The sequence below is a fragment of the Artemia sp. Qi Xiang Cuo genome, chromosome 8, assembly GCF_049724085.1.
Source record: "Artemia sp. Qi Xiang Cuo chromosome 8, ASM4972408v1, whole genome shotgun sequence".
In the NCBI taxonomy this organism is placed as follows: Eukaryota; Metazoa; Arthropoda; class Branchiopoda; order Anostraca; family Artemiidae; genus Artemia; species Artemia sp. Qi Xiang Cuo.
In genome coordinates this window covers 41,264,834-41,282,532 of record NC_142801.1, presented here as the reverse complement: position 1 = coordinate 41,282,532, position 17,699 = coordinate 41,264,834, and the positions used below count along the sequence as shown (strand labels likewise).

At 36.6% G+C, this 17,699-nt stretch overlaps 2 protein-coding genes across 7 annotated transcripts in view; one reads left to right on the top strand and one right to left on the bottom strand.

Moving 5' to 3' along the window:
• The window catches only part of LOC148949415 (uncharacterized), a 159,799-nt gene extending 155,618 nt beyond the window's left edge, over positions 1 to 4,181 (bottom strand). For all 4 annotated transcript variants that reach the window (XM_089093439.1, XM_089093435.1, XM_089093437.1 and 1 more), the window contains exon 1: positions 4,129 to 4,181. The gene's annotated coding sequence lies outside the window, so the exon portion shown is untranslated. The remainder of the gene's footprint in view (positions 1 to 4,128) is intronic.
• LOC148949414 (queuine tRNA-ribosyltransferase accessory subunit 2) overlaps positions 1 to 17,699 on the top strand; it is a 120,018-nt gene that overhangs the window by 79,303 nt on the left and 23,016 nt on the right. For all 3 annotated transcript variants that reach the window (XM_089093432.1, XM_089093430.1, XM_089093431.1), the window contains exon 5: positions 13,783 to 13,971. In XM_089093432.1, coding sequence (XP_088949558.1) covers positions 13,783 to 13,971 — 189 coding nt within the window. The remainder of the gene's footprint in view (positions 1 to 13,782; positions 13,972 to 17,699) is intronic.

Here is a 17,699-nt window from a genome sequence, read left to right as displayed (position 1 = left end):
CAGGCCGTCCCCGAATGAGGTACGATTATGTCGTAAGGAAAGATTTAAGGGAAATGGGAACTTCCTGGGAGGGTGTGAAGAGGGAAGCTCTAAACAGATTAGGATGGTGGAAGAGCGTGCGTAGCTCTGTGCAGTGAGTTGTTAGTAGTAGTAGTAGTATAACAAAGAAAATGTTTAAATATATTTTGTTTCCATTAAAGTGCGAATGACCGTCTTGCCTTTAGCAGGCTTATAGTTAGCACTACTCAATTTTAGCTTGAGCATGTATTGTAATTTGCAATCGTTTTGAGTCTCGTTTTTACATTGATAGTTTTTTTGTTCATTTAAGCTTGAATTATTATATGACTTTGTTTTTCCTCGTCTTTGGTTTAATGTAGATTTTAGTTTTTCTGCTTATAAATTTAGATTTTGGCTTCCTATTTAAATTTTGTAAAAAATGTTGCCACAAATTTGAATAATGGTTTTATTATATAATTTTGAAAGGATGGAAAAGGGGATATTGTTTAAACGGATTTAAAATCTTCTCAACTTTTTTCCTTCTGATTCCACCTTGATCTCTATCCTTTTAAAACCTAGATTATAGATGAGTATTGATCCGCCAATTTATTATAAGAATGTTTTTGGATTATATTATGTTGTAACTACTTGTTCGCTTAAATAAATGCATTTGAGGTCGTTTACTAAAAATAAATCTGTTTTGCTGTTTAAAAAATGAAATAAAAATAGGACATCAAGAATCGATTGTTTCCTGATTGAGATTCCCTTTTTTCTGAAATTTTAATTGAAACATCTTCATGGCCAGAAGTTTTAAACCAGATCAACGTAAAACAAAAAACAACGGATCTTCGTATTAAGAATTAATGTAACTACATTTTTCTTCTGAAATACATTATGTTTGATAAGCTTTTCTCTCTCCTCCCCCCCCCCACTCAAAATTGTAAATTCTCTTGTACCCCCTACCCTTCAGTACTTTATTCTCTGAAAGTTTCAACTCGATCCCTTATGTGATTCCGGAGATTGTGTATATAATTTGAAAAATCAGGTGCACACAGCGTCTTTTGGTTTACTCAAGTTTGTGTGTTGTTTCCAGAGTACAATCTTGGGATACTTTGGGAATCTTGGCCAAGCAAACAACTCGTAAAAGCTTGTTCGAAATTCTACTAATTAGGAATAAAAAGTTTTTTGGGCCATCTCAGGAACCCCTGAGGTCCTCTCCCCCCACTCTCAACAAAATGTATGACTTTTCTTTACCCAGACAATGACCTCCAAAATTTTTTAGCTTATTGGACACCCAGGATCAAACATACCTCTCTTTTCCATTATAAAACCTATGTGCAAGCAAAGAGTAATTCACGTAATTTACTACTCTTGCTTCAGAGGCTGTGGATCAAATGTCATCCCCAGAGGCACATTGCGGTGGTGGGTATGAAAGATGGCACCGGAGGGGGCCTGGTTGCCCTTTAATCACTTTTGACTATTAAGAAGGACATTGGAACTTTCAGTTTCCCATTTCAGAGAGCCATTTTTGTTCCGGGGATGTCGCAGTTACGGCATTTTGACAACCTGGATGCACATATTGTCTTTTGATTTAGTTCTACTCTTTCCCCCAAGCCATAAATCAAAGTCTAGGATAGGATAGGGTATCGATTTTATTTTCAAACGCCATAAAAACGGTCATGCCGATCAGCGGCATTTTTTGTCATAATAAGACACTAAACATATAAAATCACAGCCACAGCCACCGTCATGCAAAAATATACATTGATTCGAAATATCACAGATTCAAACTAAACAGAGTCAAGTTTAAAAAGAATAATGAACTAAAGAAAATAAAAATATACAATTATTGACGAGTGGGTGCAGAATTAAAAATCTTGACGAGCGAGGGAACAAAACTACTTGCGTACCGCCTATGCCGGGCTGGTACCGGCTGAATTTTTGCTACCGGTTGAGCTACATGTCGCGGGAGCCTTTGGCGCGAAGGGAGATGTTCAGGGGGGGGGGGGAGATTTCACGAAGCTGCGGATTTTCGAAAAAACCGACAGCAAATTTAAAACAATTTATCACGGCGTGTCGATAGAGTTTTAAGTGAAAATTGTTTTAAAAGCGAGCAATACGGGACTTTCGGAGATTTTGAAACTACCAGAAGAGCTCGGTATTGGATACTTTCCAGGCGGTCCTTCTGACCCGAACCCAGGTTGTAATGCCAAACGGGACAACACATTCCACCAGCGGTCTGATAAATGTAAGAAAAATATGCAATTAGAGGGCCTAAAATTTAATTAGAGGGCCTAAAATTGTTCCCTGGGGAACTCCACAGCAAATTGACTGGGGATCAGAATAGGCTGATTTATACTTAGTCTTTTTACTTCTACCTGAAAGAAAATTTGCAACTATTCTTATCAAATATACATCAACATTAAAATTTGTCAATAGCTTGCGGATAAGGGTTCTATGGCAGATCAGGTCAAATACTTTCTTTAGGTCAATCGTGATGAGGTTGACCCAGCGTTCCGGTTCATCTAGATGCTTTAAAATATTATCAAGCAAACTAACTAAGTAATGGCTTGTCGCACCCATATTTTGCTGAGGGTCAATTTTATGCAGAATAAAAGTTTTCAGCCACCCAGCGATGAAGCTTTCATAAATCTTGCTAAAAATCGATGTCATCGCAATAGGCCGCACACCAGTAAAATCACAGGGCAAAAGGGGGGCAAGTCTACTTGCCCCCCATCAACATTTCCCGAAAGCTCTAAGTTTATATCCTAAGGTATAGCAGATACGCCATTTTGACAACCTGGAGGCACATAGCGTCTTTGATATTTCTCACAACTTTACCGTGCCCGAATTAGAAGTCCCATATGAGCTTATAGTGCAAAATTTTGTTTTTGTCAGAATTGGAAACGAATTTTTTAGCCCAACGCTAAAGTCGCATTCCTTTACCCCACATTTCCCTTTCCTTTGTCCAGCTGCTTATGAAATTTCTAAATCCATCCCCAAAGTCATTCTCAAGATGCTGCAGACATGGTATTTCGATTAGCTGGATACGTATATTGCCACTCGGTTTATCCCTACTCCCCTCCTCAAGTCAATAGAAAGTCCGCTTCCCTTCTTTTCAATATTCCCTCTGGGTTTCTGATCGATCCGTTTAGTCATTTCAGAGATATTGTAGAAAAAATTAAAAATAAGGTATCATTTGATTTGTTCTGTCGTGCTTGTCGCATCCAGAATATACTCTTAGGGAATTTTATATACTCTATGGGAATTTTACGATCGAAGGATAGCAAACGATACGCAAGAGCCCCTTTGAAATAAAAAATAATGAAGAAAAAAACTTTTTGGCCTATTTTCGTGTGCTCAAACACTTTCTTCCCGTCCCTCCCAACAAACTGTATGATTTTATTTTTTTTGTATCAGAGAACGATTTCTTAAAGTTCCGTCTTCTAGGATCCAAAGATGATCCCCTTTTTCCATTATAAAACATATATGTAAACAACGTGCAACTTGCATAATTTAAAATCCTCGCCTTAGGGGCTGTGTGGGGTCAAGTCATCCACAGAAGAATGATTTGTTGAGCTTTTTCATTGAACAAAATGGCTATCTTATATTGGATGTCTTGGGGAGGGACTGGTAGCAAAAAAGGATACAGGAGAAGGCTGGTTGCCCTCAATCATTTTCAAGTCTTAAAAAGGGCATTATAACTTATAATTTCAGACCAAAAGGGCCCCTTTTTAACTTTCTACAACTCTTCCATACGAAGGGACTTGATAAAAAAAAGAAGTTCATTTAAGCCCCATCGCTCTTTACTTAGGCGGCGCTAGTGCGGTGCTTACGATAGAAATCACTAAAAGACGGTACAGTTTCTTCTTCTATCATGTGCAGATTGATTTCGAAACGACTGTGACTACATTCTTGAAGCCATTTTTTACGTTTTCTACGTACGGAAAAACACGATAAAGAGAAGATTTGTTTTTCTTTCGACTTTCAAAAATTTCATTAACGCCATAATAATATAAAGGCCGTAAAATTGATTTTCGGAAAATTTAAGAGTTTATTTTGTTAAGGAACTTCTTTGGAATAATTTTGCAACTCTAAAAAGTTTTTGAAAAAGTTCATAAATTTTCTTACCTGGGGGCTATGAATCATACAAAAAGATACATTGTCTGGGAAGTGTTTTATCAATAACTGTGTCCCATAAAAGCCACCTCTTGGCAATGCTGTGAATGTACGTGTAGTTGATGTGTGAAAATTGGCAAGATGTGTTATATTATTCTTAGAGTCAACCTTTTCTCCTAATGATAACGACTGAAATCCGACGGTTCCTCATTGTCAGCAAAATTTTGCATCATTAGTAAGGAAAATGGGTGAAAGCTCAGAGACAACATAACTTTAAGGAGAGGCTGGTAAAAAAGAAAAAGAAAATGCATGTAGAAAGTAAAATATAAACGATCAGCAAAAAGAGATATGAAGGTCATTGAGAAGAGAGAGTGGACGAAGACAATTTTTGAGCTAGAAAATGCTAATTGCTGCAAAAAAGAGGATGTGGAAACGAACAAGAATGCTGAGAGGAAGCTAAAAGAAAATGATTACATAAAAAAACTCAAAGGGACGACGCAAGCTGTTAAAAGATAATAGATTGTGGCTTCTGGTTTCATATGTATTTATCGAACATTTTTACATCCAATTTTGGTGGATTCAGATGACTCTAGAGTAGGAGGGGTCAGGAGGTACTGACGGAAGTCCATATATGGGCATAGAATACTGTGGGGAAGGGTGACGCAACATGTTCACTGAATACGAGCATGACAATGTTATTGATCTACTAACGGTACAATACCATATCCTCTTTCTCGACCAATCATGGGAGTTGGAAGTCATAAGGGGAATTAAGAAACTAAAAGGCTTCTCTACTTTAAGATGAGAGATAAATTCTAGAATTATTATTTCGAAGTCTTAATAGTGTAACTAGGACACCATAGATAATTGTCAGAAATTCAAACGAGACACAGTGAGATTAAGATAGATTGAATAAATTTAACGCTGGCATTGTTTCCTGGGAATTTTAAATGTGACAGTGCAGGGATGCTAAACAAAGGAACATTCAGAAATTACGTTTGGGGGATTTTTTGACTGAAACAAATTACTCGAAATTTTAGGGATTATTTGGGCGAAACAGTTTGAGACATTTTAGAGGATGATTTGAGCGAAACAGATTGAGAGGGATTGAAAGAGATTGAGAGAAATGAAGAGAATGTGGGACAAATTTAGTAACTGGATTTAGTGATTTGATGAGTTTGGGCTTAATAATAACGGCTAAAAGGCCTTATTTTTCTCCTAATGTAGATTTCAGCTAACGATGTGACTTTTTTTTTAATATTCTCGTTTATTTGAATGAAACTGTTTATTAATAATAAAAATGGGGATAATATTCTCCTCCACTAGGTATAGTTTCGGAGAGCTGTTGAGGAAGTTTGGTATAGGTGAATCAAATATTATTGACATATCTTTAGCGAGAAAATGTGTATTTTAGAGAATACAGCTCAGAGGTCTGAGGCAGCATGTTGAGCTTTTTTTATGGTATTTGAAGCATCTTTAGAATAGATACATGTAAGTAATGTTTAAGATAATTCTTCGCATATATTTTTAATTTGTTTATTTTTGTTACAAGTAGTCGTTTTTTTAATTTATTTTATTAAGGTATCTGAAACATCTTTAAAATAGATACATGTAAGTAATGTTTAAGATAATTCTTCGCATATATTTTAATTTATTTATTTTTGTTACAAGTAGTCGTTTTTTAGATTTATTTTATTAAGGTATCTGAACCATCTTTAGAATAGCTACATGTAGGTAATATTTAAGATAATTCTTCTCATATATTTTAATTTATTTATTTTTGCTACAAGTAGAGATGTTTTTAATTTCCTTGTATTTTGGTATCTGAAAGCATCTTTAGAATAGATACAGTTAAGTAATATTTACAGACAAAGAGAGTGTCAAACACATACAAATACATAGATTCAGACATACAAACCGAGGAAGACAAGCCCAAACACCTGCCCAAACACACAAGCAAAGGGAGTGAGGAATACATACAAATGCATAGATTCAGATATAAAAACCAAGAAATACAGGCAGTGGGAGAATCAACCACCTGCCCGCACACAGTGGCTAAGAGATTGAGAAACAGATGCGACTGCATGAATTCAGAGACACAAACCGAGAAAGACATACACTGGAATAAGCAACACCCGCCCAGACATAAGCAAAAAGAGTGAGAGAAGCATACAAATACATAGATTCACACATACAAACCAAGAAATACAGACACTTCAGACTTACAAACCAACAAAGACAAACACTTGGACTTGCAATCTCCAACCCAGACAAACAGACAAAGAGAGTGTGAAACACGTACAAATACATAGATTAAGACATAAAAACTGAGAAAGACATGCAGTGGGACAAGATAACACCCGCCCAAACACAGAAGCAAAAAGAGTGAGAGACACATAGACATACATAGATTCAGACGTACAAACCGAGAAAGACAGGCACTGGGATAAGCAAACACCTGCCCAGACACACACAGGCAAATAGAGTGAGAAACACATACAAATACATACATTCAGACATACAAACCGAGAAAGACATGCACTGGAATACTCGGTTTGCACTCGGTTTGTATTTCTGGATTCAGACATACAAACCGAGAAAGACAGGCACTGGGATAAGCAAACACCTGCCCAGACACACACACAGGCAAAGAGAGTGAGAAACACATACGCATACATAGATTCAGACATACAAACCAAGAAAGACATGCACTGGGATGAGCAAACACCCACCCAGACACACAGTCAAAGAGAGTGAGATAAAAATAAATAGATTCAGATATACAAACCGAGAAAGACAGGCACTTTAGACATACAAACCATCAAAGACAAAAACTGGGACTTGCAAACACCAACCCAGACACACAATCAAAAAGAGTGAGAGACAAATACAAATACATATACTCAGACATACAAACCGAGAAAGACAAGCACTTCAGACTTACAAACCAACAAAGACAAATACTAGGACATGCAAACACCAACCCTGACAAACAGACAAAGAGAGTGTCAAACACCCAGACACACAAGCAAACAGAATGAGAGACACATACAAATACGTAGATTCAGACATACAAGCCGAGAAAGACAGGCAGTGGGACAAGCAAACACCCGTCCAAACACACAAGCAAAAAAGAGTGAAAGACACATACAGATTGATAGATTCAGACATACAAACCAAGAAAAACATGCACTGGGATAAGCAAACACCTGCCCGCATACACTGACAAAGAGAGTGAGAAACACATACAAATATGTAGATTCAGACATACAAATCGAGAAAGACATGCACTGGAATAAGCAAACACCCGCCCAGACACACAAGCAAAAATAGTGAGAGACACATATAAATACATAGTTTCAGTCACACAAACCGACAAAGACAGGCACTTCAGACTTACAAACTAAACAAAGACAAACACTTGCACATGCAATCTCCAGCCCTGACAAACAGATAAAGAGAGTGTGAAACACATACAAATACATAGATTCGGACAAACAAACCGATAAACAGCTGCAGTGGGACAAGCAAACACCCGCCCAAACACACAAGCATAAAGAGTGAGAGATACATACAAATACATAGATTCAAACATACAAACCGAGAAAGACAGGCACTGGGATAAGCCAACACCTGCCCAGACACACAAACAGAGAAAAACATGCACTGGCATAAACAAAAACCTACCCATACGCATAGGCAAGGAGAGTAAGAAACACATTCAAACAAATAGATTCAGACTTACAAACAGAGAAAGGTAGGAATCTTACAAATACAAACCAACGACAACAAACACTGGGATAAGCAAACAACCGTCAAGACACACAAGTAAAGAGAGTGAGATACACAAACAAATACATAGATTCAGACATACAAACCGAGAAAAACAGGCACTGCAGACGTAGCAACCATCAAAGATAAACACTGGCACTTACAAATAAACAACATGACAAACAGACAAATAGAAGGAGAGATACATACAAATACATAGATTCAGAAACACAAACCGAGAAAGACAGGCAGTGGGACAAGCAAACACCCGCCCAAACACACACAGGCAAAGAGAGTGAGAAACAAATACAAATACATAGATTCAGACAAAAAAACAAAGGCAGACGTGTCCGGGGATAAGCAAACAGCCGCCCGGACACACAGTCAAAGAGAGTGACTGACACATACAAATACATGTATTCAGACATACAAACCGAGAAAGAAAGGCACTTCAAACATACAAACCATCAATGACAGACAGTGAGACAAGCAAACACCCGCCCAGACACACAAGCAAAATGAGTTACAGAAATATACAAATACATTGATTCACACATACAAACCGAGAAAGACAGGCACTTCAAACATACAAACCAACAAAGACAAACACTACGACTTGCAAACACCAACCCTGACAAACAGACAAAGAGAGTGAGAAACACATACAAATATATGGTTTCAGACATACGTACAAACCGACAAAGACGGGCAGTGGAACAAGCAAACATCAGCCCAGACAAACACACAAAGAGATTAAGAGAAAACAAACATATACACATATATAGATTCAGATATACAATCCGTCAAAGACAAGCACAAGGAGATGCGAGTACCCCATCAAGACAAACAGACATGGAGAGTGAAAGAAATAAACAAAAACACAGTCTCAGACATACAAACCGAAAGTCACTGTGACATGCAAACACCCGCCCAGACACATAGGCAAAGAGGGTGAGAAACACATACAAATACATAGATACAGACGTACAAAGACAGGCACTGGGAACATGGAAACACCGATCCTAAGTTAGGTTCATATAGGTTCACTTATCGTGGCGCCACGATAAGTGAACCTAAATGAACCTAACTTGGGATCGGTGTAACCTGTCTCTGTCTGGGCGGGTGTTTACTTGTCCCACTGTCTGTCATTGATGGTTTGTATGTTTGAAGTGCCTGTCTTTCTCGGTTTGCATGTCTGAATACATGTATTTGTATATGTCTCTCACTCCTTTTGCTTCCGTGTTTGGGCGGCTGTTTGCTTTTCCCACTGCCTGTCCTTCTTGGTTTGTATGTCTGAATCTATGTATTGGTATGTGTTTCACATTATCTTTTTCTTTTGTCTGGGTTGGTGTTTGCAAGTCCCAGTGTTTGTCTTTGTTGGTTTTTATGTCCGAAGTGTCAATCTTTCTCGGTTTGTATGTCTGAATCTATGTATTTGTATGTGTCTCTCATTGTTTTTGCTTGTGTGTCGGGGTGGTTGTTTGCTTGTCCCACTGCCTCTCTCTCTCGGTTTGTATGTCTGAATCTATGTATTTGTATGTGTCTCTCACTCTTTTGTCTGTTTGTCAGGGTTGGAGTTTGCAAGTCCCAGTGTTTGTCTTTGATGGTTTATATATCTGAAGTGCATGTCTTTTTTGGTTTGTATGTCTGAATCTATGTATTTTTATGTGTCTGTCTCTCCTTTTGCTTGCGTGTTTGGGCGGGTGTTTGCTTGTCCCACTGCCTGTCTCTCTCGGTTTGTATGTCTGAATCTATGTATTTGTATGTGTCTCTCACTCTGTTTGCATGTGTGTTTTGGCGGGTGTTTGCTTATTCCAGTGCATGTCTTTCTCGGTTTGTTTGGCTGAATCTACGTATTTGTATGTGTTTCTAACTCTCTTTGCCAGTGTGTGAGGGCATGTATTTGCTTATCCCCGTGCCTGTCTTTCTCAGTTTGTATGTCTGAATCTATATATTTGTATGTGCCTATCACTCTCTTTGTCTGTTTGTCAGGGTTGGAGTTTGCAATTCCCAGTGTTTGTCTTTGATGGTTTGTATGTCTGAAGTGCCTGTCTTTCTCGGTTTGCATGTCTGAATACATGTATTTGTATATGTCTCTCACTCCTTTTGCTTGTGTGTTTGGGCGGGTTTTTGCTTGTCCCACTGCCTGTGTTTGTCTGTGTGTTTGTCCGAATCCATATATTTGTATGTGTTTCACACTCTCGTTGTCTGTTTGTCTGAGTTCGTGTTTGCAAGTCCCAGTGTTTGTCTTTGTTGGTTTTTATGTCTGAAGTGTCTGTCTTTCTCGGTTTGTATGTGTGAATCTCTGTATTTGTATGTGCCTCTCTTTCTTTTTGCTTGTGTGATGGGTCGTGTGTTTGCTTTTCCCTCTGCCTGTCTTTGTCGGTTTGTAAGTCTGAATCTATGTATGTCTATGTGTCTCTCATACTTTTTGTCTGTTTGTCTTGGTGTGTGTTTGCAAGTCTCATTGTTTGTCTTTGAGGGTTTGTATATCTGCAGTGCCTGTCTTTCTTGGTTTGTATGTTTGAATCTATGTTTCAGGATGTGTCTCTCGCTATTTTTAATTGTGCGATGGTGCTTGTGTCTGTTGTTTCTTTGCCCGTCTTTCTTGGTGTGTAAGTCTGAATCTATTTATCTATATATGTTTCTCACTCTTTTTGTTTGTGTGTCAGGGTTGGAGTTTGCAAGTCCCAGTGTTTGTCTTTGATGGTTTGTATATCTGAAGTGCCTGTCTCTCTCGGTTTGTATGTTTGAATCTTTGTATTTGTATGTGTCTCTCCCTCTTTTTGCTTGTATGTCTGGGCGGGTGTTAGCTTATTCCAGTGCATGTCTTTCTAGGTTTGTGTGTCTGAATATACGTATTTGTATGTGTTTCTCACTCTCTTTGCCAATGTATGTGTGCAGGTGTTTGCTTATCCCAGTGCCTGTCTTCCTCGGTTTGTATGTCTGAATCTATGTATTTGTATGTGTCTCTCACTTTGTTTGCTTTTGTGTCTGGGTGGGTGTTTGCGTATTCCAGTGCATGTCTTTCTCGGTTTGTGTGGCTGAATCTACATATTTGTATGTGTTTCTCACTCTCTTTGCCAGTGTATGCGGGCAGGTGTTTGCTTATCCCAGTGCCTGTCTTTCTCGGTTTGTATGTCTGAATCTATGTATCTCTATGTGTCTCTCGCTCTTTTTGTCTGTCTGTCAGGGTGGGTGTTTGCAATTCCCATTGTTTTTCTTTGATGGTTTGCATATCTGAAGTGCCTGTCTTTCTCGGTTTTTATGTTTGATTCTGTGTGTTTGTTTGTGTTTCTAATTCTTTTTGCTTGTGTGTCTGGGCGGGTGTTTGCTTATTCCAGTTTATGTCTTTCTCGGTTTGTGTGTCTAAATCTACATATTTGTATGTGTTTCTCACTCTGTTTGCCAGTGTATTTGAGCAGGTGTTTGCTTATCCTAGTGCCTGTCTTTCTCGGTTTGTATGTCTGAATCTATGTATTTGTATGTGTCTCTCACTTTTTTTGCTTTTGTGTTTGGGCGGGTATTTGCTTGTCCCACTGCCTGTCTTTCTCGGTTTTTGTGTGTGAATCTATGTATTTGTATGTGTCTCTCACTCTTTTTGCTCTTGTGTCTGGGCGAGTGTTTGCTTATTCCAGTGCTTGTCTTTCTCGGTTTGTGTGTCCGAGTCTACGTATTTGTATGTGTTTCTCACTCTCTTTGCCAGTGTGTGCGGGCAGGTGTTTGCTTATCCCAGTGCCTATCTTTCTCGGTCTGTATATCTGAATATTTGTATTTGTATATGTCTCTCACTATTTTTGCTTGTGTGTCTGTGCAGGTGTTTGCGTGTCCCATTGCCTGTTTTTCTTGGTTTGTATGTCTGAATCTATGTTTGTACACATAGATTCATACAAACACATTTGTATGTGTTTGACACTCTCTTTGTCTGTAAATATTACTTAACTGTATCTATTCTAGAGATGCTATCAGATACCAGAATACAAGGGAATTAAAAACATCTCTACTTGTAGCAAAAATAAATAAATAAAAATGTATGCGAAGAAATATATTAAATATTACCTACATGTATCTATTCTAAAGATGCTTCAGATACCTTAATAAAATAAATTTAAAAAACGACTACTTGTAACAAAAATAAACAAATTAAAATATATACGAAGAATCATCTCAAACATTACTTACATGTATCTATTTTAAAGATGTTTCAGATATCTTAATAAAATAAATTTAAAAAAAACGACAACTTGTAACAAAAATAAACAAATTAAAGTATATGCGAAGAATTATCTTAAATATTACTTACATGTATCTATTCTAAAGATGCTTCAAATACCATACAAAAGCTCAACATGCTGCCTCAGACCTCTGAGCTTTATTCTCTAAAATATATATTTCCTCGCTAAAAATATCTCAAAAATATTTGATTCACCTATACCAAACTTCCTTGACAGTTCTCCGAAACTATACCTAGTGGAGGAAAATAGTACCCTCATATTTATTATTAAAAACAGTTTCAATCAAATAAACGAGAATATTAAAAAAAAAGTCATGCCGAAACGTTAGCCGAAATTTACATTAGGAGAAAAATAAGGCCTTTTAGGTGTTATTTTTAAGCCCAAACTCATCAAATCACTAAATCCAGTTACTAAATTTGTCCAACATTCTGCTCATTTCTCTCAATCTCTCTCAGTCTGTTTCGCCCAAATCATCCTCTGAAATGTCTTAAACTGTTTCGCCCAGATAGTCCCCTAAAATTTCGATTAATTTGTTTCGCCCAAATAATCCCCTAAACGTAATTTCTGAGTGTTCCTTTGTTTTGGCATCCCTGCACTGTCACATTTAAAATTTCACAGGAAACAATTCCCGCGTTGAATATATTTAGCCTCATTGTATGTCGGTTGAATTTCTGAAAATTATCTAAGGTGTCCTAGTTACACTATTAAGGCTTCGAAATAATAATTCCAGAATTTATCTCTCATCTTAAAGTAGAGAAGGTTTTTAGTTTCTTAATTCCCCTCATGATTTCCAACTCCGATGATTGGTCTAGAAAGAGGATGTGGTCTTCTACCGTTAGTAGATCAATAACATTGTCATGCTCATATTCAGTGAACATGTTGCGTCACCCTTCCCCACAGTATTCTATGCCCATATATTGACTTCCGTCAGTACCTCCTGACCCCTCCTACTCTCTAGGAGAAATTGAGGCTTTTATTAATAAAAATCTATTAACCGTTTTTTTTCTTTGAAGCTTTTCCATGTATTGACTAATTGGCTGAGTCCTAGGCTCATTTTTATTTAATGAAAAGACTTTAAAGTGATTGTCTTTATTTTTTACAATTTTTCTCGTTGCTTTTGTAACTGAAGTGAAACTGGGTCGATTCAATTGATCTCTTTATATCTTTGCCTCCTTGTATAAATCTCCCTGATTCTGGGACAACATTTGTCTTGGTATACACAATTTTGAATCGATGAGGACTTTCTTTATAATTCAATTTTTTCCACATTTTGCAATCCTTTCTGGCATTTTCTTGTATCTTCCAATATTTTGTATTCAGTTTGACGCTTTTTCGATTGTTCGTCAATGATTTGTTTGAATGCTGTTTTGAATACTCTTTTATTTTGAGAAATGCCAAAATTAAGAAAGAAAGATTTCATGCAAAGTGATTTCGTGTTCTTATCTTCAGTTTGAAGTTTTCAAAGTAGAGCGGTTTGTATGAGCAGACACATTACATAATAACAATCCGAATGTAATCATAAGCATTGTTGTCCCTTATTAGATCGGTGTACATAAAACAGTTGGCCAATAGCTACAATCTTTTCCCCAGAATTTTAAATGGTGATTTCTGACGATAATTTCACCTTAGAATATCTTAATTGCATATTTTGTCATTTTAGGTGCTGAAAGATTCGCCATTTTTTGTTCACATAGCTGGTGGATATAATAAGAAACAACGAGAGAAAAGCATAGCTGCTGCAAGGGAATCTAACTGTTCTGGTTATGTACTCTCAGGCTTATCTCCCACTGGACCCCTTCTAGAAGGTTTCAATTTTTCCACAACAAAAGATGTCATTACTGAAACCATTGTAAGTTGTTTCCCGAATATAAAATCTAAATCTACATTATTCAGATGTATTGTAGATTCCCTCCAAGGCTCTAAGACCAGGAATGTAAAATTTCTTTAATTTCAACCCCTCTTCCCAAAAGACTGGTCCTGTGTACACTTATGGACAAACTTACAGTTTAACCGGTATGCACCCATGAGCAAACTTAAGCCTCTGGCAATTGATCCGGTCTTTAATTGCAAGAAGAGAGAGAGAAAAAAAAAGAAAAGCTTACATTTTTACTATTTTACTGTTATAAATAACAAATACTTTTGAAATAGAAAGAGGCCTTGACACTGTAAAACAAGTTTGAAATCAAAATGGTACCAGAGTTCATTTTGCAATATCTTGCCAATTGAGAAACAGAGACATGGCACATTTTGAAAAAAATTAAGTATCATTTAGGTATCCTGAGGACAAATGAGATATTGAATAATGTATCTAATAGTCGATCAAGTGTGTTTAATACACAACCACAAAAAAAATAAATTTTTTTTACTCTTATGTACACTGAAAAAATGAAAAATTAGGAATTTTTCCGTCTCTAAACAGAAATATGTCTGGCATATTTTAATACTGCAACAATTTTTTCGCCAACAGATATTCTTAATAAAGTACCAAGGACATCAAAATAAGAACTTTTTTTGCATCAGGGACCTATCCTAGGTCTATTCATACCTCAAAACCACGACCTTTAAAGATTTTCTTTTAGTTGTTTTAAAATCATGAAGTTTTAGTGGCCGATTAGATTTTCCTTAGTATTGCCACGGTGAGCCGTAGAAACGAATCAGGAAAAATAATTGCCTATTGACAGTGCTTACCCACACAACGCTCTTCGCCTATAAAGAATCAAACATTAGCCCAAAAGACTTTCAAAGAAAAGCCTTCAGTAATATCTTCTGTAAGCTGTTTGGTGCCGTATATTTTTAGGTTATTTTTGCTCGTTTTTATCTATGTTTTGTTTTAATTTGCCACCTGCTACTATCAAAATTGTATAATTGCATGTGGAGGTCTTTAAAAATTGTAGACCTCCATGTGGATGTCTTTAATAAAAATATTTATCCACAAGAGTTAATTCTGGAGCCTAGCTATGGGATAGGACACTCTGACCATTTCTTAGATTTAAATATTAATATTTCAGATAATAATAAATTAGTTTTAAAAATATATAATAAAACGGATGATTTTAATTTTGAAGTAATTAATTTTCCATTCCTTGAAAGTAATACACATTCAAATATTACTTATTCAGCTTATTATTCCCAATTATTTAGGTATGCAAATATATGCTGTAATTACACAGATTTTAAAAATAGATGTAAAAAGCTGAGCGAAAAACTGATCTCAAGAGGTTTTTCTGCCCAAAAAATTAGTTGGCAATTCAAAAAATTTAGTTTTATGTATCACGAACTTTTAGGTAAATATACAAAAAATTATATAGAAATACTGAATGATATTTTAATATAATTTCTCTTTCGCTTTTCTTTTTTGGAACTTTGAATTTGTCGACTGTTTTCAAACAAGCTTGAAGAACTTTAAATCTGTAATTGGTTCCGGATACCAATAAAAGACTTTTTTATAACTCACATCTGGACCAGTCTTCATTCGTTCCAGAATGGTCTTTGCTCAGTGACCTCTGGGATTTTATCAAACAGTTCATGGTAACGAACTGTAAGTAAGGAGCGACCCGGCTCAATGGTAACCGAAACTCTAGAAAACGATATTTTGATACAAATAGATACGCCAAAAGAATCAGATTTTAATGCTGATTTCAAATATATAAGTTTCATCAAGTTTAGTCTCTATCAAAAGTTACGCGCCTGAGAAAATTTGGCTGATTTTCGAAAAAAGGGGAAAAGACCCCCTAAAAGCTATAGAACCTTAATGAAAATCACACCATCATATTCAGCATATCATAGAACCCTACTGTAGAGGTTTCAAGCTCCTATCTACAAAAATGTGGAATTTTGTATTTTTTGCCAGAAGAAAGATCACGGGTGCGTGTTTATTTGTTTATTTTTTTCCCAGGTGTGATCGTATCGACCCAGTGGTCCTAGAATATCGTGGGAGGGCTCATTGGAATGGAAATTAAAAGTTCTAGTGCCCTTTTTAAGTGACCAAAAAAAATGGAGGGCAACTAGGCCCCCTCCCACGCTCATTTTTTTCCCAAAGTCACCCGATCATAATTTCGAGACAGCCATTTCGTTCACTATGTTTGAAAATATTATAAGTATGTCTTTCAGGATGACTAAATCCCCCGAAGTTCCTGGAGTGAGGAATGAAAGTTATGAACTTTACCCAATGTTAACATATAGTATTGGTTATTGGGAAGTATACAGACGTTTTCAGGGGAGATTTTTCCCGGTAGTGGGTGGGTGGGTGGGTCGGGGGTTATGTGGGAGGATCTCTCTATGAAGTAAGTTTTCATGGGGGAAGGGACATTGCCATGAAGGGGACGCCGGACTTCCCAGCATTATTTAAAAAAAGATCAGAAATTAAATATAAAAAAAACAAGCCTTTCAACTGCAACAGCAGCAACATCAAAACTTTAAACGAACAGATAATATTACGTATAGGATTGGGTTCACCCCCTAGTCAATACGTCGCTCTTTAAGCCAAAGATTCTTTAGTAATTTCATAAGAGCTGTTTATTCTAATTAACGGCCTTTGTGATTAAGCGGTCATTTTTAAAGAATTGGAACAAAATTCGAACTTTCGCTTAAAGAGTAAGGTATTAACTAGGGGGCGAACCCCCTAATATGCGTATTAAAAATTTATGAATATAGAAGTTCGTTACGTAAGTTAATTCGTAAGTTACGTATATTTATTACTTATAAAAACGTTCGTAAATAAAATTAAACAAGTTTCGAGAAAGCCATTAAACCAAATAAAAGTAAATTAATATGCAAATTTTGTTTTAATTATTCGTGTACGGTGAGCCAAGATCAAAACCTGCATTTTTTCAAAAACGTTCAAAAATTAAATATAAAAAAAACAATTTTTTTTTAACTGAAAGTAAGGAGCGACATTAAAACTTAAAACGAACAAAAATTATTCCGTATATGAAAGAGACTGTCCCCTCCTCAACGCCTCGCTCTTTACGCTAAAGTTTGACTTTCTCACAACTCTATTTTTTTTTAACAATAAAAAACTTTAGCGAAAAGAGCGAGGCGTTGAGGAGGGGACAGTCTCTTTCATATACAGAATAATCAAAGAGTTCGTGGTAACGAACTGTAAGTAAGCAGCGACCCGGCTCAATGGTAACCGAAACTCAAAGAAACGGAATTTCGGTACAATTAGATGCATCAAAAGAATCAGATTCTAATTCTGATTTCAAATATTTAAGTTTCATCAAGTTTAATTTTACCTATCAAAAGTTACGTGCCTTAGAAAATTTGGCTGATTTTTTAAAAAAGAGGGGAAGTTCCCCTAAAAATTATAGAAACTAGATGTAATTTAAGTCATCAGATTCAGCAAATCAGAAAACCCTACTACCGAGGTTTTAAGCTCCTATCTACAAAAATGTGAAAATTTCCATTTCTTGCCAGAAGAAAGATCACGGATGCGTGTTTATTTTTTTTTTTCCCATGGGTGAATTTAACGACCCAGTGGTCCTAGAATATCGTAGGTGGGCTCATTGGAACGGAAATTAAAAGTTCTAGTGCCCTTTTTAAGTGACCAAAAAAATGGAGGGCAACTAGGCCCCCTCC